A 25,337-nucleotide genomic window follows, 5' to 3' on the forward strand; every position below is an offset into this window, starting at 1 on the left:
GTGTGCCATATCTAATTGTTTGGAGAAAGGAAATCATGACAGAATGAAAGATGTGGAGAACACAAGCTGAAACACCTAGGATGTAAGTTTTTTCCTTGCCGTCTGATGTGGGATAGCTGATGTGTAAGAGTGTCTTTGTGCCTCCATATAAAGTAAATACTACAGAGAGATCATAATATTCCAGAATACTTTCTTTCCAAGCACAAGCTTTCTTTCCTTCTTTCTTTTCAGGACCCTAGAACAGGGGTAGCCAAACTTGCTTAATATAGGAGTCACACAGAATAAACGTCAGATGTTTGAGAGCTGCATCATATGAACAAATATTACACACACGTCTTTATTAAAACTCTTAACACTTCCTTTGCATAGAAAGATAAAATCTATATGTATGCATTTTACAACACAACCATGCTAAAAGGAGAGTTTTAAAAAAGCTGGGAATAACAGTCCCCATAAAATCAGCATAGGGTTAGGGGATTGTTTTTTGCACCAGTAGAAGGAAACACACATGTACCATATAAATCACTGGCCACTATTTGTATCATTGGGCATCTCTTTTTGCCTTAACACCAAGCTTAGTAAATACAACTACTCAACTTCCAGCAGCCACACAAATACCTGCCTTGAAGGGCTATCACATACAGGTTCTGGTCTGCATCTTGAGCAGAGAATGTCATCATCAACTTGACTGTGTCTCCTGAGCCAGTTTGGTCACCCCTGCCCTAGAACTTATCATTGTTCAGAGAATCAGGGCGAGCATGTTACTACCATTAATGGTATCCAATGATTCACCATAACTCCATATTAACACCACCCACATGCTGAGAGAAGACAGAAAGAAGACGATCGCAGATTTATACCCTGCCCTTCTCTCTGAATCAGAGACTCAAAGTGGCTTACAATCTCCTATATCTTCTCCCCCAACAACAGGCACCCTGTGAGATGGGTAGGGCTGAGAGGGCTTTCACAGCAGCTGCCCTTTCAAGGACAACTCCTGCGATAGCTATGGCTAACCCAAGGCCATTCCAGCAGCTGTAAGTGGAGGAGTGGTGAGTCAAACCCGGTTCTCCCAGATAAGAGTCTGCACACTTAACCACTACACCAAACCGGCTCAGAACCTGGGCTTAGGTCCTGAGAGGCTCAGGAGAAAAGCAGATATGTAAGCAGGGGTCATTTTGTAGAAAAAAAGGTGGTGGAGCTCATCCAGGGATTGTTATGCAGCTGCACCTACTATTCAATGGACAAGGTGGGAAGGAGGAGGTGAAACTCTCAGAAAGGTACAGGAGCTGTGCTCCTGTGAGCTCCCGCTGAATCCAAGGCCTGCATGTAAGTATTTCAAAAAATAAATAAACATGGCTTGTTACATAGTCTGCTGAAAGTAAAGTTGGACCCGGTATGGTCAGTGGCCTATATCCAGCCCATCAAGCCATAAGAGATTTCAAAAGCAATTCCCCCCAAAATAATCTTGGTGTGTTTAGCAGAAAAAACAGTGGAACTTCCCCCCAGCCCCTACCAATTCAAACTGCTGATAAGGAAACTGTGTGTCTGAATTCTCTTTCACAAAGAAAACAATTTTAAAAAGTGCAAACCCCCAACATATGAAAGTAATTTCATCAGAGTGCCTTTGGCCACAAAAGGCTCTTCCCTATTGCTATCAACACACCCATTGTCTTCACGCCAAAACTATGCACATAATTTTTATACCAAGCAAGGGGGGGGGGGTTGAGCAGGAACACAGTTAAGAACATAAGAGAAGCCATGTTGGATCAGGCCAATGGCCCATCCAGTCCAACACTCTGTGTCACACAATGGCCAAAAAAAAGGAGGTTCACAAGTGGGGCTAGAAGCCCTTCCACTTTGTCCCCCTGCCCCCCCCCAGCACCAAGAATACGGAGCATCACTGCCCCAGACAGTTCCAATAATATGCTGTGGCCAATAGCCACTGATGGACTTCTGCTCCATATTTTTAGTTCCGGCTGGCTTGGCTTCAGGAGGTGTGGCCTAATGTGCAAATGAGTTCCCTTTTCTACAAACAAGCTCTGTGGGAAACAATGGTGACATCAGGAGATGTGGCTTAATATGCAAATGATTTCCTGCTTGGCTTTTTCTACACAAAAAGACCAGAAAGAAAATATTTTTTTTCTTTCTATGTCCCCTCTAACTGCCTCCTAACAGAGGGAAGGTTTTCCACCCAAGCTGATTGTGTTTGCCCTCTCTGAAACCACCCATCTCTAGAAAAATGCCCAAGTTCCCATCCAATACATGACAACCTGCCCCATTTCCCCTCCCTTGCTAGCCAGTTCTCCTTCATTGGTGTTGAATTCTCTGCTGAATCTCAGGATTGGTAATTCAGACACAGGCCCCTTTACAACCTGTGACTCCCTCTGATCTGATCCCTCATGCAGTTTCTTCTATTGCCTCATGTTTAGGTAACCTGATTGGTGCAGCCCTTTCACTCAGATCTGCTGATTCCACCCTTGTGATCTGCAGCCTTTCCCCTTCCTCATTTCTGATCTGCAGTTCTATTCTGGGGCTTGACATTTTCCTTCAGCCCCTTGAAGCCTTGCAATAACAGTTCGTCACACAGTCAAAGATACACTGATGTCTGAACAGCCATTCTTGAGTCCTGGGAAGGATTCAGAGGAATCAGTGGTACTTTTTTGGGGGGGGGGGGCAGAGGGTACTGCTCAGGTTCAAATGAATGTTAAAATCCAGGCCAGCCACCTACAATTAAAAGCCATTAGAGCAGAGGTCCCCAAATTTTTTTGAGCCTAAGAGCACATTTGGAATTCTGACAAGGCACAGTGGGGTACAGCAACAAAATGGCTGCCACAGGAGGCAGAGTCAACAACAAAAGGGTTGTCACAGCTTAACTTCAGTAACGCAGTGTAGATTCGGGGATGGGGGGCTGTGGCTCAGTGGAAGAGCCTCTGCTTTGCACACAGAAGTTCCCAGGGTTCAATCTCTGGTATCTCCAGTTAAAAGGACCAGGCAGTAGTAGTTGTAAAAGACTGGAGACCCTGGAGAGCTGCTGCCGGTCTGAGCAGACAATACCGATACTGATGGACCAATGAATGGTCTGATTCAGTATGAGGCAGTTTCATGTGTGTATCCTTTTGCTGCGCTGGCAGCTGCTGCCAAAGCAATGGTTAAAAAAAAAATCTGATTTGCCTACCAATAGTAAATCAGAAGCTTTCCTGGGCAAAAGTTCTGCTGACTCTATTTCCTCAAAACACGTGTACCAGAAGAGGTGTCGGCAGGTGCCATGGTGCACACAGGCACCACACTGGGGGCCCCTGGGTTAGAGTGTCTGACTAGGACATGGGGGACCCAGGTTTGAACCTGCAAGCTGCCATGGAAGCTTGCTGGGCCACTTTGGGCCAGTCACACACTCTCTCAGCATATTCTCAACCTCAGAAGGGTTGTTGTTGTTGTTAGGATAAAATGAAAAAGGACAGAATGGTTTGTAAACTGCCTGGGTCCCTGACAATGAGAAGAGAGATATAAATGCATTTTTAAAAATATGGGAAACTGAGAGGGAAACTAATTTCCCTAGTGGATCCCCAAGATTTTTTTAAAATGTATCCTGGAGTAAGAAGACCATATTCATATGGAGACATGTCTAGAGAACACTTCTCTGACAAACCAAGGAGGTGTTTGTCACAACCCAAGCAGAACCAACAGATTCACAGAAAAGTTCACCCACTTGTAAAGGGATACTCTTCTTCCAAAGCAACTACACTTGTATTATAATCTTCTCGCATGTTTGGTAATCCTCACTAAAAAAAAAAAAGTTTTACCTCATGATAAAGATAGCAAAAGAGACAAAGAGCCTTTCATTCCTGCGATTAACATGCAGCAAGTTACAAATGTGCTGCAGCAATACCAATTCAGTTAATTAAAATGTGGTTAAATGTAAGAGTCTGCATTTGTCGCTCCAGCTCACCTGGCCCCACAGAACTTTCTTCCCTATCATATTACCCAAAGAGTGAGAGAAATCAGAATGAATGCTAACAGACTAAAACAGACATCAATAAACAATCACACACTCTGAGTTTTCTTTAAGACACACAGATCTGAAATTCCAGCATGAAACAGAAGGAAAGGAAAAGAAAAGATCCCCTGTGCAAGCACTTTTTACGGGGTGGTTTGCCATTGCCTTCCCCAGTCATCTACACTTTCCCCCCAGCAAGCTGGGTACTCATTTGACCGACCTCGGAAGGATGGAAGGCTGAGTCAACCTCGAGCCGGCTGCCTGAAAACCCAGTTTCCACCGGGGATCGAACTCAGGTCATGAGCAGAGCTTTAACACTCTGCGCCATGGGGCTCTTTATGACACAGAAAGAAACCCTAAATAATAACATTTTTTAAAAAAATTCTACTTTGCTTTTCCATTTTAAAAAGTCCAAGGCAGATCACAATAATACACAGTGACTGTAAAATAGTCTCTAAAATATTAACTAAAACAGCAGTAACACAATGTAAATAAAGTGCAATTAAAGCATAATGAAAATGATAGCAACAATTCTAAAAGACAGCAGTCTAAAAACACAGTAATCTTTGTGAAAAGCAATTAAACTACAGCAATTATTAAAACCAGGATCTCATTTTAGCAGCAGCAAGTCTATGGAGGCACAGATCAGATTCTTTTCGGGAAGAGCAATTTCCACATTTTAAAAAAGGGAGTTTTTCTCCAGGGGGAAAGAGAATGGAATGCACATTGTTCTCTTTTGTTTTACCTTCTGTACCACTTAAAAAGCTCCCGACATGGAAGAAAAACAAATTAATGCTCTAGTCATGACAACATGATAGGCCAAAGCAAAATGGAACGGTTAATACAAAGGATCAGTTGGAGCCCTCCTGAGAGCACGCTATCAATGGGAAAAAATCAGACCGTTGTGTGTCTTTATTTAAATCCAGCTTTTCTGTCAACACAACCCATAGTGAGTCACAATAATAAAACACCAAGTGAGTACTGAAACTGCCAAAGAACGAGTCAAAATACTTAAGTACCAGGAAATAAAATTATCACAGTAACTCTCAGTGGCAGAACAGTCCTGCTCTGACCAGCAGGCCCCATTCTACCATGCCCTCCAAGATTTTCCCAACACCTGGAGAGCCAGTTTGGTGTAGTGGTTAAATGCGCGGACTCTTATCTGGGAGAACCGGGTTTGATTCCCCACTCCTCCACTTGCATCTGCTGGAATGGCCTTGGGTCAGCCAGAGCTCTCTTATCTGGGAGAACCAGGTTTGATTCCCCACTCCTCCACTTGCAGCTGCTGGAATGGCCTTGGGTCAGCCATTGCTCTCGCAGTTGTCCTCGAAAGGGCAGCTGCTGCGAGACCTCTCTCAGCCCCACCTACCTCACAGGGTGCCTGTTGTGGGGAGGGGAAGGTAATGGAGATTGTGACCACTCTGAGATTCAGACTACAGGCGGAATATAAATCCAATATCATCTTCTTCTTTTCTCTCTCCCTCCCTCCAATCGTGCGCCACCTGGCCTCTGTAGCAATTGCCCACTGTAACAAGGAGAATTCTGGGAAGGTAGCGAGGAGGGCAAAGTTGAAGTCCTCAAAATGCGCCTACCATTTTCCCATTACATCTTTTCAAACAGAAGCATAGTAGGAGAACTGGAGGTCAGGAAATACCAGAGTTGACAAAGCTTGAAATATATCCCCGTGAGAATGGCAGCTACCAAAACAGTCAGCTTCATAGTTGCATCGATTTCTCTGTCCTTCGCCCAAGTAAATTTGTCTTCCTCTCCATTTCTGTTCATTCCAAAACTATTCAGACTTCAATGCTCTATAGCAGGGGTGTTGAACTGATTTGTTATGAGGGCCGGATCTTACATAAATGAGACCTTGTTGGGCCAGGCCATGTTGGGCCGGGCCGTGTGTGTACCTATTTAAGATTAGGTAGCAGAGATGTAAACTTTATAAAGGACACAAACAAACACAATTTTTTTTAAAAAAAAACCTTAAAATAAACCATGCTTAAAACATTAGCACTTGTTGGTCTTAAGGGTGCTTTCTTTGTATCTCTTCCATAGGATCCAGGAAACTGGGCAAAGGAAGCTCTGGCTCTTTCCTTCCTTCCCAAGGGGTCCAAAAGGGGAAAAGCCTCAGCCAATAGAAGGAAGAGAGGCTTGGCTCAGTAGATCTCCTGTATGACTGATAGAGCCTGGCAAAGCAAACTCTCCCTCCCCCCTTCCTCCCCAAGGGAGGAGCCTCAGCCAATGGAGAAAATAGAGGTTTTGTTCTGTAGCTCCTGTGCGATTGAGCAAGCCTGGCAAAACAAGCTGTTATGCAGAAGGAAGCAAGAGAGAGGGAGAAGGAAGCAGATGACAGCCAGTTGCTCGAGGGCCTGATAGCAGCCCTCTGAGGGCCTGATTCGGCTCCCGGGCCGCATATTTGACACCCCTGCTCTATAGCAAGGGCACACAACTCAAACAATAACATGGTCCTGAACTAATCTTGACTAGAATGCAGCCTGTGAACTAGACAGGTTGCCTCAGAAATTGTCCCAGACTGTCTGTCATCTTGTCTGGTCTCTTTTGATGCTGCTTCGTTAGCACCCAGCTGCCCTTATGCAATCAAGCCAGCCCTTGCTCAGAGCTGCTCCACTCTCTGGGTGCACCTGCTGGGGACATACAGGCCATCAATACCCCACTGAGCCACCAAACTGGCCAAGGAGGCAGAGTTGGTGGGCTGAGGGCAGCATCAGTTTTAGTGATCGCATGAAAGCCATCCTCCAGACGACATGTTGTGCACCTTTCCCCCAGACGCAGCTCCTGATTCCACATCAAACTGCCCAAGAAAGCATCAAGCTGCAACTGCACACTCAAAGAGTGCTTGAAATCAACCCTCACTAGCAGGGGAAACAGAAATCTCCTATCTCCACAAGCTCTGTCTCATGCTAGTCTGACCTGAAAGTCATAGCTGGTTTCGCAGAACAAGAGGTAGATTTCTCAATCCTGAAGGGTTCTCCTTAGTTAAAAAGCACTCTAGTTTAAGTTTATTAGATTTATATCCCGCCCTCCCCGCCGAGGCAGGCTCAGGACGGCTCACAACCAAAAAATTACAATAACAATTCAGCCAACAATTACATTAAACAATTTCAACAGATCAGCCATTAATTAAAACCATTTAAAACATATGGTGCTGATATCACAATAGCCTTTCAGTTCCAGTGATGTTCAATACTTATTGGATATTCTTCCTAATACCATATCAGTATTTCAGGATCAATTGAAGGTGAGCCGAAAAAGTGTAGTCTTACAGGCGTTGCAGAACTGGGCGAGGTCCGGCAAGGCTCTGACCTTCTCCGGCAGCTGGTTCCACCAACAGGGGGCAGCGACTGAGAAGGCTCTTTCTCTGGTGGATTTCAAGCTAGCCTCCCTTGGCCCGGGGATCAATAATAGATTTTGCGTTCCGGATCTAAGTACCCTCTGGGAACGTACGGAGAGAGACGGGTCCCTAAGGTAGACAGGTCCTCAGCCAAACAGGGCTTTAAAGGTGATAACCAGACACTGAGACAGTGTCTCAGGAAGTTCAGGTTTTCACTTAAAGAATATGCTGCTCCTTTCCTCGTTCTTGGGACAATGCATTCCCAGAGTTCATGGACATTCCCCATCTCCAATGCCATGAAATTGGTTATGGAAAACCAACACAACTTTGAATTCTGAGTACATATACTATACAAGGGAGCTCTTTTTAAAAAATCATGGTTTGAATCCCAAGTTATCTGATCACTTACCATATAAATGCTAAACACATGCCTAAGGGTTTGAGTTTCTGCAACTGTTTATACTCTAGGGGTGTTAAAACAGAGTGTTAAAGCTGCAGTACTGCAGTCCTAAGCTCTGCTCACAACCTGAGTTCGATCCCCGGCGGAAGCTGGGTTTTCAGGTAGCTGGCTTGAGGTTGACAGCCTTCCATCCTTCTGAGGTCGGTAAAATGAGTACCCAGCTTGTTGGGGGGGAAAGTGTTGATGACTGGGGAAGGCAATGGCAAACCACCCCGTAAAAAGTCTGCCATGAAAACATTGTCCAAGCAACGTCACCCCAGAGTCGGAAATGACTGGTGCTTGCACAGGGGACCTTTCCTTTCCTTATACTCTAGGGGTGCAACAATACTACTGGAAAACATTTCAGGTTTTGATGAGAATCCACGGCATTCTTGAAGGCAGAAAGCATTAACTATTGAGCATTACATGGCTTTCAGTGGGGTGGGTGGCAAGCGACAACTGCGGCTGATTTTTAAACTAATTTTAAACAATAAACAGTACAGCATTAGCAAGGTTTTTGAAACTAACCTCCTTGGGAGCGAGTTCTCACATTATACCTGCTGCAATGTGGCATCCAGAAATCAGACCATTTCTGAAGACACGCAATATTTACATTTCAGTGAAACCTCAAAACTATGAAATGCATCTGTGTAAACATTTCAAAGCAACATCCCAGCTGGAGTTATACTGCTATAATATAACCAAGCATCTTCTCCTGTAAGCACAATTGCCATTTCTGAAGTATATCACAGTTATAACTGAAAAAACATGTAAAAAAATGAATAAAAGGCAATATATGGTTTGTTAAAGTTGGTTGTACAGTTTCTGTCTAAGAGCTATTTGTATTTTTTTTTTCAAGACACATTTATTGGGATTTGTCTCCTTTGAGAATATTCTGCAAGTATTCTACAAATCCATATCAATGCATTTGGCACTGAAAGCAGATTTAATTTTTTAAAATAAACAGCATAAAGATAGTACAGCATTTCCAGAGACACATGCCTGATTTCCCACGCAACTGAAATGAACTGATTTCCCACGCAAAAAAAGTTCTACCACACAACTCCATATGAAGCCACCTGGGTGACCTTAGGTTAATCACAGCACTCTCAGTCCAAAAAGTAAGTCTAACTCGCCACCAAAAGAGCTAGAACTTAAGCCTGCCAAACAATCTTTGGATCTTCTGGCTATACTATACACAATGCCATACCATAATTATTATTAGTTCTACCAAGTTCATTTTCATATATTTCACACACATCCATTGGACTCTCACAGAGCAAGACCATTTTTTTAAAGGGGGCGGGGAGAAAGGATCAAATGATGAAAATCACACTCAGCCGCAGCAGGGCAAAATGACTAGGAACTCAGCCACCAAAGGCCTTCTGAAGAGAGATGAGTAAACTTTAAAAAAACCCAGTAATAATAACAGCTCCAACCCTGTCTTCTGAGATCATTCCAAGTCTTTGCAATTACAGCTAAGCACTCCTCTTCACTGTGGATGTGGCATATGGAACTTGGGGCCTATTCCACAAACTGAAAATAGTTGACAGGACTGCTAGTATGCAGCACAATTTTAATCATGCTTGCTTGTCCCACTGATTTTGGAACTTACTGTCAGGGAACTGGATCTTCAGTTGCAATCCCACATATACTTATCACAGCCACAGAACCTTTATTGGCATAGCAGTATCAAATCAAGGAAGCAGGGAGAAAAAGGTGGTTAATTAAACATTCTAAACAGACTTCTCTTATAAGCACAGTAAAGGAAGTTTGACACCATTTCAATGGTTTCAGTCTTATTTGAGGCTTGTAAGCTTATTATCTTGCTTTCTTCAGATTTACCCCTCAGAGATTGCAATATAGGACCAGATGCGCATAAATCACAGTAGAATCTACAGGATAAAAATACATGGTCTGTTCCTTCTGTTTTCTTCAGCCCACATATACTTATCCAAAAGTATGCCCCACTGGATTGCTCAACTACTTACTTCTGATCTAAACAATTCAAAGCAGGTTCCTAAGATATTATTGTATTTTTTAATAACAACTTCAAAATACATGTGTTTTTTCGTGTGTGCACGCTTTTCCTTTCAATATGTTAAGAACATAAGAGAAGCCATGTTGGATCAGGCCAATGGCCCATCCAGTCCAACACTCTGTGTCACACAGTGGCCAAAAAAATTTATTTATATACACACACACACACACACACACACACACACTGTGGCTAATAGCCACTGATGGACCTCTGCTCCATATTTTTATCTAATCCTCTCTTGAAGGTGGCTATGCTTGTAGCCGCCACCACCTCCTGTGGCAGTGAATTCCACATGTTAATCACCCTTTGGGTGAAGAAGTACCTCCTTTTATCTGTCCTAACCCGACTGCTCAGCAATTTTATTGAATGCCCACAAGTTCTTGTATTGTGAGAAAGGGAGAAAAGTACTTCTTTCTCTACCTTCTCCATCCCATGCATAATCTTGTAAACCTCTATCATGTCACCCCGCAGTCGACGTTTCTCCAAGCTAAAGAGCCTCAAGCGTTTTAACCTTTCTTCATAGGGAAAGTGTTCCAAACCTTTAATCATTCTGGTTGCCCTTTTCTGCACTTTTTCCAATGCTATAATATCCTTTTTGAGGTGCGGTGACCAGAATTACACACAGTATTCCAAATGAGACCGCATCATCGATTTATACAGGGGCATTATGATACTGGCTGATTTATTTTCAATTCCCTTCCTAATAATTCCCAGCATGGCGTTGGCCTTTTTTATTGCAATCGCACACTGTCTTGACATTTTCAGTGAGTTATCTACCACGACCCCAAGATCTCTCTCTTGATCAGTCTCTGCCAGTTCACACCCCATCAACTTGTATTTGTAGCTGGGATTCTTGGCACATTACTTTGCACTTGGCCACATTGAACATCATCTGCCACGTTGACGCCCACTCACCCAGCCTCAACAGATCCCTTTGGAGTTCCTCACAATCCTCTCTGGTTCTTACCACCCTGAACAATTTAGTGTCATCTGCAAACTTGGCCACTTCACTGCCTACTCTCAACTCCAAATCATTTATGAACAAGTTAAAGAGGATGGGACACAGTACTGAGCCCTGTGGCACTCCACTGCTTACCGTCCTCCACTGCAAAGACTGCCCATTTATACTCACTCTGCTTCCTATTAATTAGCCAGTTTTTGATCCACAAGAGGACCTGTCCTTTTACTCCATGACTCTCGAGCTTACTAAGGAGCCTTTGATGAGGAACTTTATCAAAAGCTTTCTGGAAGTCAAGGTAAACAATATCTATCGGGTCTCCTTTGTCCACATGTTTGTTCACCCCCTCAAAGAAATGTAACAGGTTAGTGAGGCAAGATCTTCCCTTACAGAACCCATGCTGAGACTTCCTCAATAACTCGTGTTCATCAATGTGCCTACTCATTCTGTCCTTAATAATGGTTTCTACCAACTTTCCTGGTATTGAAGTCAGACTGTCTGGCCTGTAGTTACCCGGGTCTCCTCTGGAACCCTTTTTAAAGATGGGGGTGACATTTGCTACCTTCCAGTCCTCAGGAACGGAGGCAGATTTTAATGAAAGATTACATATTTTTGTCAAAAGATCCACAAGTTCAACTTTGGATGTATGCCATCCGGACCTGGTGACTTATTAGTTTTTAATTCGTCTATCAGTTGTAGGACCTCCTCTCTTGTCACCTCAATGTTCTTGCACAGTATACATTCATACAAGATATTCACAGGAAATCTCGTGGGTTTTACCATACAAAAGAACAGAAAGAACCCAATGACATCATTCTGCAAAATCAATTTTGCAGAAAGCTTTGTGAGAATTTCCTTTTAGTTTCAAGCAAAACAAACTGCGTACCCTGTATTACTGCATAAGGAAATGTTCAAAAGTTCTTTCCACTCAATACAGCAATAAAAACTTTTAACACATGGCTGGAACAGCATAGGTTTTATTGGGAGTAAACTGAAATTGGGATAATGCATACTCTGGACCCCATTTTAGCATGAGTTTATGTGAGAAATATCACTACAAAACATTGGGCGTGAAACTACATAACATTTGACGAAAGGCTTTATTTCTTTAATAACAACGCTACCAGATCAGAAGTACTCACTGTGCAGCTCCCGGAGAGTTACATTCACAATTACCATTAACCAAAGGAGCCATGTTTGCTCCCAATCCCTACAATGAAGCCTAGTAGTGTTTCCATTCCTTCAGCAGCAGCTACTTCAAGGATGGAAGCAACTGCCAATCACAGTCCTCCATCAGGGACAAACATGGGACAAATGACGCTTTGGGGTATAGTACTCAGAAGAGCCGTAAGTGGATCCTGAACTACTAGCACTGCAAAAGATCCTGGTCTCCCATCCAGGACAGATAATCAAGAGGGGATGGGGGGAGAGGTATGGTGTTCCATCTGATTTTGAAAAGCACAGAATGGAATTGTTTTATCACAAAGAATGAGCTACATTACCACACCACTGTCAACTGCTTTCTTCTCCTAGAATCAGTTTGGTGTAGTTGTTAAGTGTGCAGACTCTTATCCGGGAGAACTGGGTTTGATTTCCCATTCGTCCATTTGCAGCTGTTGGAATGGCCTTTGCTCAGCCATAGTTCTTGTAGGAGTTGTCCCTTAAAGGGCAGCTTCTATGAGAGCTCTCTCAGCCCCACATACTTCACAAGGTGTCTGTTGTGGGGGGGGGGGAGGTAAAGGAGACTGTGACCACTCTGAGACTCTAAGATTCAGAGTATAGGGCGGGATATAAATCCAATATCATCTTCTCCCTCTTCTGCATCTCAGCTTGTCTTGCCAGGCTTGCTCAGTCACACAGGAGCTACAGAGCAAAGCCTCTATTTTCTCTATTTGGTGAGGCTTCCCATAAAAGTAGGCTGGTAAAAATGTTAAAGGTAGTCCCCTGTGCAAGCACCATTCGTTTTCGACTCTGGGGTGACATTGCTTTCACAACTTTTTCACAGCAGACATTTTACAGGGTGGTTTGCCATTGCCATCCCCAGTCATCTACACTTTCCCCCCAGTAAACTGAGTACTCATTTTACCGACCTCGGAAGGATGGAAGGCTGAGTCAACCTGATACTGACCACTATACTTGCTGTCTTTGTATTTCTGCAGTGCCTCATGGGAGTTGTAGTTATTTCTCTGTAGATTTGTAGACAAATAGCCCTCAGTCTGTGTCATGGTGCCTTCACATTTTCTTGACCAGCACATGAAACAACTTATGTACAAAAGCTCGCAATGCCAAGCCATTTCATGTTTTCCCCTTGGTCTCAGGCTAAAAGCATTGACCATGAGATTCCTGTTATGAATGTCAAAAAAAAAAAAGTCGGTTTGCAGCTTACAGATGCATACCTGATCAACACCTGAACAGCCTGTCCCTAATCAACACCTGAACAGCACATTCAAGATTCCTACAGCACAGATATTGTCTCCAGATTTTGATGAAAAAATTCAGAGCGAAAGGTGTCAGTTATCAGAGACTGTTGAACAGACACAATATTGCAAGAGTGCTAATCTCTTAAATATGTTTTATTTAAATTTTAAAAAAAACCTTTGTGTTTGTGTCCTCTATAAAGTTTATATCTCCACTGCATTATGTTTTATGATACACATGGCCCAGCCTGACAAGGTCTCATTTATGTGAGATCCAGCCCTCATAACAAATAAGTTTGACACCAGAGCATCTTTTGAAACAGGCCCCCTCACAAAGAGAAATTTACAAAAATAAAATATATTACACTGTACTATTTTAACCAACTTTGATTTTGAACATGGGTGCATGTAAAAGAACAGGCAAAATATATTAAAACAACCTGGTTTTTAGTGATCTTGAATATGTACCTCAAAAGAAGAGAATTAAATAAGGAAGTTTTTGTAAATGATGGGATTGAGTTGCACATCAAGATAACATTTAGAGTCACTTTACACATTAGAGAATTCATGCATGCAAGAGACCTCCTTGTGCCTACGGGACAACAAAATACACATAATGGAGAATCACAGCATCTACCAGTCCACATATGATTTGCACACTCAAATTCATATACAGAATTATTTCCATGCTGAAATTCTGTATTCTTTAGACTCATGTAGAATCATTAGACAAGGCAACGTTAATTAAAATTTCTCAAAAGAGACTGCACAACAGAAAAGTAATTACAATGGTTGCTACAGAAGTACAAGAATGCAAATCTATGGAACTGTGGAGAAAACACCTCAAAACTTCAGTTGGGGGGGGGGCTTGTTTTAATAATAAAAAATACCAGAAGTATAGATTCTGATCCAGGGAAGTTCAAATTCTAAAAAACAAGCAGAAACACGGGGCAAAACCGCAGCCAGCCAACCTGGAAATCCAGTTCCTTAACACTTAAGTGTGCCAGAACACATTCTTCAGCGACAGAGCAAGCTAGTCTTCACATGCCCAGGAACCCTTTTTTTCAGGTACCACTTCACACTTCACACATTTCCGAGACTTATGATCTTCAAAAAATAATTCCTGGAATGTAAATTAAGTCCTGGATAGGACCACACAACAGTGGAATCCCAAATAACCAGTGCTGCCCTTTACACACAGAGAACAGCAACAAATCTCTGTTGCTGTCTGGGCTGATAAGGTTTAGAAAACGAAACCAACAGTGCAGGGGGTTTAGAAGTGTGCAATTCTTTAGGATTGCATTGCAAAATGGGAAAGAGCTTAGCTAGACTGGAGTCACTCTGTAGATAGGTGGACTGGTGAGTCTTTCCCCACCACTTTTCCCCCTCCCGTAAGCAGTGCTCCCTCTGAGTAAGCGTGAGCTAGCTCACAATCTTTTAGCCTCCAGCTCACACATTTTTGTCTTTGCTCAGGAAAAATGGCCCCAGAGCAAACTAATTTATCCGAAGCAGCTCACCACTTTAATGCCAGTAGCTCACAAGGTGGGATTTTTGCTCGCCAGACTCTTGCAGCTTAGAGGGAGTTTACCTGATGCACCTCCATAGAACAATTATTTAATTCCGGCATGTTAAACGCCCCGGGAGCAGCAGAACCAATAACTAAATGCAAAATATTTTTTTTAAGAGTCAAGCTCAGGAAGCGGGCGGTGGAAAGGAAATCCCAGGGGCTTGGAGGGGAAACGCAGGCCTCGCAGGCAGCAGGGGCCAAGCCTGGGAGATGCACCGGCTAGGGGCGAGCTGGGGCCCGGCGAGGGTTTCCCTATCTGCAAGTTTCTTTGCAAACTCCCGCCCTCCAGAAGCCTTCGAAGAAACGTCGTCCACACCCACCGTGCTGCGCCAAGCGGTTGCCGGCCCAGGCGGAGGCCGCCGCCGGCGGCAGAGGCGAAGGGGCGGGAGAGGCAGCTGGCGGCAGAGAAGGCATCGCTGCGGGGAAGAGAAGCCCGCCGTGGTCCACACCGTCTGGCAGGGCGGCAGGCAGCTCAGCTCTCGGCCGCAGGCCGGGCGCGGTCCACCCAGAGCTCCGCCTCTGCCGCTCGCTCGCTGCCTGCCTCTCTCCGGCGGCCAACCCACGGAGGCTGAGGGCGGCTGGCCTGGCTGCTCTTGGGCAAGCCGGGGGAGACTCAGGCGAGGAGTCCTCCAGAGATGTGACGCGCTGCTGCTGCTGCTGCTGCGTCTGATTATGAGAAGGTGAAGTTCTGCGTCTCCAATTGAAAACGAAGGGAACTGAAAACAAATCAGCCAGTATCATAATGCCCCCTGTATAAATCGATGGTGCGGTCTCATTTGGAATACTGTGAGCAATCCTGGTCACCGCCCCAGAATATTATAGCATTGGGGAAAGTGCAGAAAAGGGCAGCTAGAATGATTAGAGGGTTGGAACACTTTCCCTATGAAGAAAGGTTAAGGTGCTTGGGGCTCTTTAGCTTGGAGAAACGTCGACTGCGGGGTGACATGCTAGAGGTTTACAAGATTATGCATGGGATGGAGAAGGTAGAGAAAGAAGTACTTTTCTCCCTTTCTCACAATACAAGAACTCGTGGGCATTCAATGAAATTGCTGAGCAGTCGGGTTAAAACGGGTAAAAGGAAGTACTTCTTCATCCAAGGGGTGATTAACATGTGGAATTCACTGCCACAGTTGGTGGCGGCGGCTACAAGCATAGCCAGCTTTAAGAGGGGATTGGATAAAAATATGGAGCAGAGGTCCATCAGTGGCTATTAGCCACAGTATGTGTGTATATATATATATACGTATATATATATACACACACACATATTGGCCACTGTGTGACACAGAGTGTTGGACTGGATGGGCCATTGGCCTGATCCAACATAGCTTCTCTTATGTTCTTTTAAGGCAAAAAGCATGCCTTAGGCTGTCTGCGGACTCCTGTGCTGTGTTTTCTTCAGGAGGGGAGTTGGCAGGAAGAGCGACTCAGACTATTGTTTTCCTAGGTATTATTAAGCGGTGTGCAAGCGTGTCATCTGAAGAAGTGGGCATGCACACTTTCTGCGATCACGCACACACTAAATAATGCACTTTCAATCCACTTTCCAATTGGATTTTACTGTGCGAACTGGCAAAATCCAGTTGGAAAGGGCATTGGAAGTGGACTGAAACGGCATTATTTTGCATGCAGGCGAAAACCTATGCCTTAAATGGAACTATGGCTGTGATCACACACACTAAATAATGCACTTTTTGAAGCCACTTTAAAAATATATATAAGTGAATTGTAATATGTAATTTGTTATGTAACCAGTGTGCTTTTATTATTATATTATTGGAATGTTTGTATTTTATGTTATGCTATGTGAGTCGCCCTGAGCCTGCTTCAGCAGGGAGGGCGGGATACAAATTAAATATTTATTATTATTATTATTATTATTGTTACTTTCCAACTAGATTTTACTGTGTGAACTGGGGAGATGGCCATTCTTGGCCAAGTCTCGGGAAACGGGGAGCTGGTAGTCCTTTGGTATATGAGAGGGTGAAGTTTGGCTTCTCAAAAGCTGAGGCAAAAATCATGCTTTTAGGCCATCTGCGGGACTTCCATGTAGTGTTTTCTTCAGGAGGGGAGTTGGCGGGAAGAGCGACTAACATTGTTGTTTTCTTAGGTTTTAAGCGGTGTGCAAGCATATACCTAGGCAGCATAATAAAAAGTAGAGATATCGCCCTGCCAACAAATGTCCATATAGTCAAAGCGATGGTATTTCCAGTAGTAATGTATGGCTGTGAGAGCTGGACCATAAGGAAGGCCAAGTGCAAAAGAACAGATGTTTTTGAGATGTGGTGCTGGAGATGACTCTTGAGAGTCCCTTGGACTGCAAGAAGATCAAATCAGTCAGTCCTAAGGGAAATCAACCCTGACTGTTCCCTGGAAGGTCAGATGCTGAAGCTGAAGCTCAAATACTCTGGCCACCAAATGAGAAGGGAGCACTCACTGGAGAAGATCCTGATGCTGGGAAAGACAGAAGGCAAAAGAAGAAGGGAACGGCAAAAGATGAGATGGCTGGACAGCGTTTCTGATGTAACTAACATGAATTTGAGCAGATTTCAGAGGATGGTGGAAGACAGGAGGGCCTGGCGTGACTTTGTCCATGGGGTCGCAAAGAGTCGGACTTGACTGTGCGACTGAACAACAACAAAGCATGTCATCTGAAGAAGTGTGCATGCGAAAGCTTATATACCTCATTAGTCTCAGCCACTCTTCCGCCAGCCCCCAGCATCCCAAAATAGATCTTGAAGGTACATATATTTATTTTTGTTGTATGAAGGGGGTGTCATTTGAGCAAGTGTGGGTCTGAAACCTTTCTCTCCATTGTGGGATCTTTCAGATGGATCGTTCAGACAGTCACACAAGCCAGGGTGCCTCACACTACAGCACTGAAGCAAGTAGGTGTGAGTTAGAGTGATATAAAACCAAAGTCTACATGGCAGTTTATTTCAATACGAGTTTTCATGAGTCACCACTTGCTTCTTCAGATAGGACTCAGGAAAGCTATCAGAATAACCTTAGCTAATGCTGACGGGGACACTCGACTTTGGTTTTAACTGTGTTGCAGCAGACTTTATGGCTATCGCTTTACAATCTTCATGAACTAAGGTGGCTATCTATAGGAAAAGGATAAGAGCCAGCAAGAAAGGGGCAATACTGATATACAAACTTACATAGAATTATCACAATTTATAAGTAATGCAATTCCTCCTAGTGCTAGCTGTGTTTTCTTTTCAGGTGCTAACTGTGGATGGGGCACTTTTCAAGGACCCTTCTTTCCTTTGCAAACTACATATAGGGTCACCATATTTTGAAAAACAAAAAAAGAGGACATATTTCCTGATTTGCCACTGTGCGGATTCTTATCTGGGAGAACCAGGTTTGATTCCCCACTTGTAGCTGCTGGAATGGTCTTGGGTCAGCCATAGTTCTTGCAGAGCTGTCCTTAAAAGGGCAGCTTCTGAGAGAGCTCTCTCAGCCCCACCTACCTCACAGGATGTCTGTTGTGGGAGGGGGGGGGAAGGTAAAGGAGATTGTGACAGCTCTGAGATTCGGAGTGAAGGGTGGGGTATAAATCCAATGTCCTCTTCTTCAGTGTGATGGCACATGCTCCCAATTGAGGTCAGGGCCCTGTGGGATTTATTACAATCCTGCAGGGCCTGCAAAACAGAGCTCCTTTGTTTGAGGCAGGGGACATCAGATAACATCAGCCTCCCCTGTTCAAGGGATTCAAACGACTCCTTGGCTCATTTTACATCTTGAGTGCTTGGACTGAGTGATCTGTTTATGCAGAATGCACTCCACCCTCCTTGACATAAGCCCAGCAGACATGAAAACAAGAAGAAATTACTCACTGGACTGCCAGCAGATATTGAATTAGTTGACTGGTTCCAAGTGTTCAAGTTGGTGTTTTAATGAACTTTTTATAGATTGCTGCATGAGTGGTTGGATTCTGTGTTATGAGCAAGCTGCCCTGACTCTGAGCTGACTTACGGGGTACGGCGGGATAAAAGTAAAAAATAAATTAAAAACATGACAAATCTCTTTTTAAATACCCCTACTATTTAAGCTAAGAGCCCCATGGCGCAGACTGGTAAAGCTGCAATACTGCAGTCGGAGCCCTCTGCTCACAACCTGAGTTTGATCCCCGTGGAAGCTGGTTCAGGTAGCCGGCTCAAGGTTGACTCAGCCTTCCATCCTTCCAAGGTCGGTAAAATGAATACCCAGCTTGCTGGGGGAGGAAGTGTAGATGACGGGAAGGCAATGGCAAACCACCCCGTAAAAAGACTGCCATGAAAATGTTGTGAAAGCAACGTCACCCCAGAGTCGAAAACAACTAGTGCTTGCACAGGGGACTACCTTTACCTTTTTACTATTTAAGCTGTTGAGTTGTCTGTTCATAAAAATTGTTATTGTATTTTATTGTTTTTATACATTGTGCTCCACCCTGAGCCCTACGGGGAATGGGCGGAATAGAAATATACTAAAATATATAAATTAAATAAATAAGCTGTGGTAATTGCTACTAAGTAGAAATATTCTTAACCCTCCAACCCCAAAAGAGGGCATTTTCTTCAGTTTTTTTTAAAAAGAGTCCAAAAGAGGACAGACGCCCCCCAAAAGAGATGTCCATTGTCCTCTAAAAACAGGACCTGATAACCCTATTGTACAAATGTTGGACAATGTCATCTTGATTATGTGTCCCCAATCAGTGCTGTTAGGGCTTTTTTGTAGAAAAAGCCCAGCAGGAACTCATTTGCATATTAGGCCACATCCCCTGAAGTCACCATTGTTAACACGGGGTTTTTTGTAGAAAAAGCCCAGCAGGAACTCATTTGCATATTAGGCCACATCCCCTGAAGTCACCATTGTTAACACGGGGTTTTTGTAGAAAAAGCCCAGCTGGAACTCATTTGCATATTAAGACACACCTCTGGTGCCAAGCCAGCCGGAACGGTGTTCCTGTGCGTTCCTGCTCAAAAAAGCCCTGCTGTTACTTCTCCATGAAGTTTGGGTAGAAGAGGGGGAGGATAGGGAAGCTCTCTGTTACTATTTTGCCTCCGTTCCCTTCTTGTTCTGCAAGGTCATTATTTTCAGCCAAAAGGATTCTGTGGCGGAGATATTGTGGGAGGAAAGCGTTGGGGGCAGTGCAGTTTCAATGGCATTACAGAAGTTCAGATTGAGTAGATCATTCTGTTTTTGCTGAGTGCTCAAGTAGATCCAGAAGCAACCAACGGGATGGCACATTTAAACTGTGATCCGCATGGTGTAAACCCTGAACGAACACAGCGAGGGAACACATTTTGTGTTTGCCCAGCTACCATTGTTCCTATTGTGGTTTGTAAAATACAGGCAAGGGGACAGGAAGAGGAAGGAGAAGGACTATTTGTGCTTTAAAGCTATCATTGTCAGTTCTCAAAAATCATATAATTAAGTTCTGCTTTGCTGCTGAAAAAACAGGTGGGTAATCTTAAATGTGCTTATGTGCTCATAAATCCAAGTGAAGCTCAGTGAATTATTCACATGCTATGATGGATTTCAAGCCCCGCTCTTATGGCAGAGAATACAATACATAAATTTTAACTAAATATTCAGGTTGAAGGTTGAATAAATGTGGTCAGCATCATGGAAATAATTGGGTTTGGACCTGGAATACCCAGATTCATGTTGCCATTCAGTGACAAAGACAGCCAGTGTGGTGTAGTAGTTAGAGCATCAAGCAAGACACTCTAGGCCTGGGTTCAAATCTCTACTCTGAAATGGAAACTTGCTGGCTGACCTTAGATCAGTCACACACCCTCAACTTAACAGGGTTGTTGTGAGGTTAAAAAGGAGTGGGGAGAAAGTTGGGATGAAGTAAATAAAGCCAATCCCAGTGGGTGAGTCAGTCACGGCTCTCAGCCCCACCTACCTCACAGGGTGTCTGTTGTGGGGAGAGGAAGGGAAGGTGATTGTAAGCTACTCTGAGACTCCTACAGGTAGTGAAAGTGGGGTATAAAACCAGCTCTTCTTCTTTAGTCCTAAATATACTTTCCTGAGAGCAGCACTGAATAACTCTGAGTAGATCCGCTTAGAATGCTTCCCAATTAAATTAAATCCCTGAACTGTACACTGAATAGAGTTGGAGAAGTGATTAATAATTATAAAGTTATGCTATCAACCCATCTTTATATCCTCATATCAAAAGGGAGACAAATTTAACATCTGTTGTTGCCTTTCTAACACTAAGGGAAGGGAACAGGATAGCATGTGTGATGAACTCTTCAGTTTAACACTTCAGCTGAAACAACATTATAGACTGTTAAGCAGCCGCAATTAATCACATGTAAACCAATCTGTATGAATTCCATGTCTTCACCTCATTTAGTGCTCAAAACTAATTCCAGTCTTTCAGATTTAGTACCTGCTCAGTTTCTGTTCCATAAACCTCTCTGAGTCCAAAACTTGCCTTTAACTCCGTGTTTGCCAGGCTCAGCATTCAGCTATCCATTTTCCACATACAAAACATGTTTCCTATCCGTAGTCCCTGCTGTGGGGCTTTTCACAACCAGACTGGACCTTCCATGTCCTTCACAGAACCTGCCTCTGTCAAGATTCTTATTGCTGACACAAACAAATAAGAATCTTTGTGAACGTTCCCATGACATCACAATACCTTCAACTGACACATAATACCAGTACACACAAGTTTTGTAAGTACAGGTAGGGTTGCCAATCCCCAGCTGGGGATAGAAGATCCCCCAGTTTGGAGGCTCTCCCCCGCTTTAGGGTCATCAGAAAGCAGGGAGGGGGAATGTTTGCTGGTCACTCCATTATACCCTATGGAGACCAGTTCTCATAGCGTATAATGGAAAATTGATCCTTGGGTATTGGGGGAAGGGCTGTTTTTGGAGATAGAGGCACCAAATTTTTAGCATAGCATCTGGTGCCTCTTCTTAAAACACCCCCCCCCCAAGTTTCAAAAAGATTGGACCAGAAGGTTCAGTTCTATGAGACCCAAAAGAAGGTGCCCCTATACTCCCATTATTTCCGATAAATAGAAGACATTTAAAAGGAATGCGGTCTCTTTAAATGTGATGTTCGCATTTCACAATTCAGTCCTGCTTGTCACACCCTTGCTCCTGGCTCCACCCCCAAAGTCCCCTGATATTTCTTGAGTCAGACCTGGCAACCCCAAGTACAGGGCTAATGTGTGCAGAGAAGAGTTGGTAGGAGTGAAGTAGGTGTTTAATAAAACATTCTTTAATTGAATGGTATCTCTACTATTTTTCGGTGCAAAACATACAGGAGTTCCCAAAATATATAGGAGTTGTCAAGTAATATAGAGCCACATCTGTTACATCCATAGACTATCAAGTGACTATCAACTTTAATAACAGAAGTTCAAGGCTCTAGGTTCCCCAACACACACTATCTTTTTGCCTCTGGGCTTATGCTGCTGAATTCCTGGTGAAGAATCATCCATTGTCCCCAGGCTGGATATTTTGCAGGAAATGGTCTTAGATACTGAACAAGTGCATTTGTGTTTGGAACAGCATGCTTAACCACAGCACACTGCCAACACAGAAGAGACAGCACTCGAAACATGCTTTGTTGTTTCAGAAGACTTTAGTTTTATTTAATTAGTAGATTTGATGCGAGCTCAATCCACAGGCCTCAAATTATGAGCCAGAAGTTCGTGTGGAGAGATGAGCGGTTGCTAAGCAAGACAAACTTTCCACAGATTTTTCCAAGCTCACTTGCAATTTTTTGGGTTGATCATTTATATGGAGCATCATCCCTATATCTGCAATGTGTAGCACAGTTTTGGACAACCTTTTCTAGGGTATAGTTGTTAGGCACAAAAGGAGCCCAGGCTTGGCACAAGTAAGCAGAAAAGGTGATCTGACCTCTGCCCAAATCCACATGGACCTAGCAGGACTTTTAGCCAGCGGTAAAAGAGGGAGGAAGACAGAAGAAGAAGAAGATATTGGATTTATATCCCGCCCTCCACTCTGAAGAGTCTCAGAGCGGCTCACAATCTCCTTTTCATTTTCATGGCAGATTTTTTATGGGGTGGTTTGCCATTGCCTTCCCCAGTCATCTACACCTTCCCCCCAGCAAGTTGGGTACTCATTTTACCGACCTTGGAAGGATGGAAGGCTGAGTCAACCTTGAGCTGGCTACCTGAACCCAGCTTCCGTCAGGATCGAACTCAGGTCGGGTAGTGAAGGAGATTTTGCTCTCTCCTTGGACTTTTCTGAGTTTTACGCTCCTCTGTGCCTCAGGTCCTGTGAGATTTTTTGCCCTCCTCCTTTCTAGAAATGGGGAATGAATTGGCCAGGTCCAGATGGGTGGTTCTTGAGAAAATGGTCTTTTGTTTGGGATGATCCAGTGAAAACTTTTCTTATGAACAGGTTGCTGGTTTTGGAAACTTCAAATCAAGAATACATCACTGCAGGCACAAGAAGAAACAATGTAGTAATTGCCAGTCATTTGTATATAATTATATTTACAACATTAAAAATAAGGTAAAGGTAGTCCGCTGTACAAGAACCAGTCGTTTTTGACTCTGGGGTGACGTTGCTTTCACAACGTTTTCATGGCAGACCTTTTTACAGGGTGGTTTGCCATTGCCTTCCCTAGTCGTCTATACTTTCTCCCCAGCAAGCTGGGTACTCATTTTACCGCCTCAGAAAGATGGAAGGCTGAGTCGACCTGGAGGCCGGGTACCTGAACCAGCTTCCGCTGGGATCAAACTCAGGTCGTGAGCAGAGGGCTCCGGCTGCAGTACTGCAGCTTTACCACTCTGTGCCACAGGGCTCTTTATTTACAACATACAAATCACAAATATAAAATATGGACTACGGTAGGTCGTTGATCAAATAAACCATTTTAAATCTTCCTCAGGCCCAAGGATGAATAAACTGAACAGAAAAAACTTGTAGTGAAAAAAAAACAACCTTCAATTTATTCATCCTTGGACCTGAGGGAGATTTGAAACGGTGTATTGGATCGAACTAACATAGTCCGTACTTTAAATTTGGGATTTATATGTTGTATATATATTTGTACACAAATGACTGGCAGTTACTAAATGGTTTCTTGTGCCTGGAGCAGTGTATTTTTTTATTTGTATTCTCCCTGCTGTGATTCTTGGTTTTGGAGACTTGGCAGAGTCTGTCTTAGGGGTATCTTCAGTTGTTTTGGCCAGGGATTTTCAGCACTATAGCCAAGATACATATTTATCAGGGCAGAGGTGGGAGATGCAGCCACATCCATTTATGTTCTGTGTAAACAGGGATAAGTAGCTTGTGCTTTGTCGCTTGTGGTTGCTGCAAACAGAGGAAAGCATCTTCCGCTCGATAGCTTGTCTCCGCTGTAAACAACGGAGCAGACTCCTATGCTGCTTGTAGCTTGTCTTTGCATGGCCTTCAAAATTGGGCACAATCGCCTCCAGACACACACACTGGCAACATCAGTGCCTCCAACCTAGCATTCCATAAAATAAGGATCAGCTAATCCTCAGAAACAAATTCATTTATACCAGGTATAAACTAGCATAAAGAGCCCCGTGGCGCAGAGTGGTAAAGCTGCAGTTCGATCCCAGCGGAAGGTGGGTTCAGGTAGCCGGCTTGAGGTTGACTCAGCCTTCCATCCTTCAGAGGTTGGTAAAATGAGTACCCAGTTTCCTGGGGGGAAAGTGTAGATGACTGGGGAAGGCAATGGCAGTAAAAAGTCTGCCACGAAAAAGTTGTGATGCAACGTCACCCCAGAGTCGGAAACGACTGGTGCTTGCACAGGGGACTACCTTTCCCTTTTACTTTTATTAACTAGCATTACATGTTAGGATAAAACATACATTCAAACAGGGCTTTAAAAAAAAACAGTTCAAAAGCCATAAATTCAAAATTTTTGGTTTCTCATAGTTTACATATATTTACTTCATACCAATTTACCTATTATATCTCCCCCAAGATAATCCTGAATAGTTCAGTGAATTCCTTGATAGCAATTGAATAGTTCAGTGAATTCCTTGATAGCAATTCCTAGCTGCCCTTACAGAACTATAGATTCCTAGAAAGGAAAAGGGCATGACTAGTAAACTAGTTAAATTTATGCATTCTATAGCTGCAGTCACACACACTAAAATAATCCACTTCCAACCCACTTTCAATACACTTTCCAACTGGATTTTGCCAGTTCAGACAGTGAATTCCAGTTGGAATGTGAACTGAGAGTGGATTGAAAGTGCATTATTAGGTGGTATGATGATTGCAGCCTATGTGTACTCATTTGTTAGAAGCCATTCTGACAGTCCAGTCCTATAGCTTGCCTGTTAACTGTTAGGATAGCAATTAAGCTCCATGTAAAAGTAACTAAACCACGCTGCAGTGTTTCTGGAGATACACCAGCATAATGCCCAAGTGACACAAACCCAATGTAAACTGAGTGTTGGCTCTACAGTGCCAGCATGGGGATCAGAAAAGGGAAGCTCTATGAATAACCACAGGTTAAGGATTGTGCTGCTCTGCAATTGCATGTTCATGGATTTAATTACATCGCAACAACTCAGCAAATAGCTGAGGAAGAAAAGGA

At 43.6% G+C, this 25,337-nt stretch overlaps 1 protein-coding gene across 1 annotated transcript in view; it reads right to left on the reverse strand.

The window, feature by feature from the left end:
* RELL1 (RELT like 1) overlaps positions 1 to 15,329 on the reverse strand; it is a 37,007-nt gene extending 21,678 nt beyond the window's left edge. The window contains exon 1 of the mRNA XM_060246252.1: positions 15,089 to 15,329. Coding sequence (XP_060102235.1) covers positions 15,089 to 15,182 — 94 coding nt within the window. The 5' untranslated portion in view covers positions 15,183 to 15,329. The remainder of the gene's footprint in view (positions 1 to 15,088) is intronic.
* Positions 15,330 to 25,337: the final 10,008 nt, after the last annotated feature.

Source organism: Heteronotia binoei, chromosome 9, assembly GCF_032191835.1.
Source record: "Heteronotia binoei isolate CCM8104 ecotype False Entrance Well chromosome 9, APGP_CSIRO_Hbin_v1, whole genome shotgun sequence".
NCBI classification, from domain to species: Eukaryota; Metazoa; Chordata; class Lepidosauria; order Squamata; family Gekkonidae; genus Heteronotia; species Heteronotia binoei.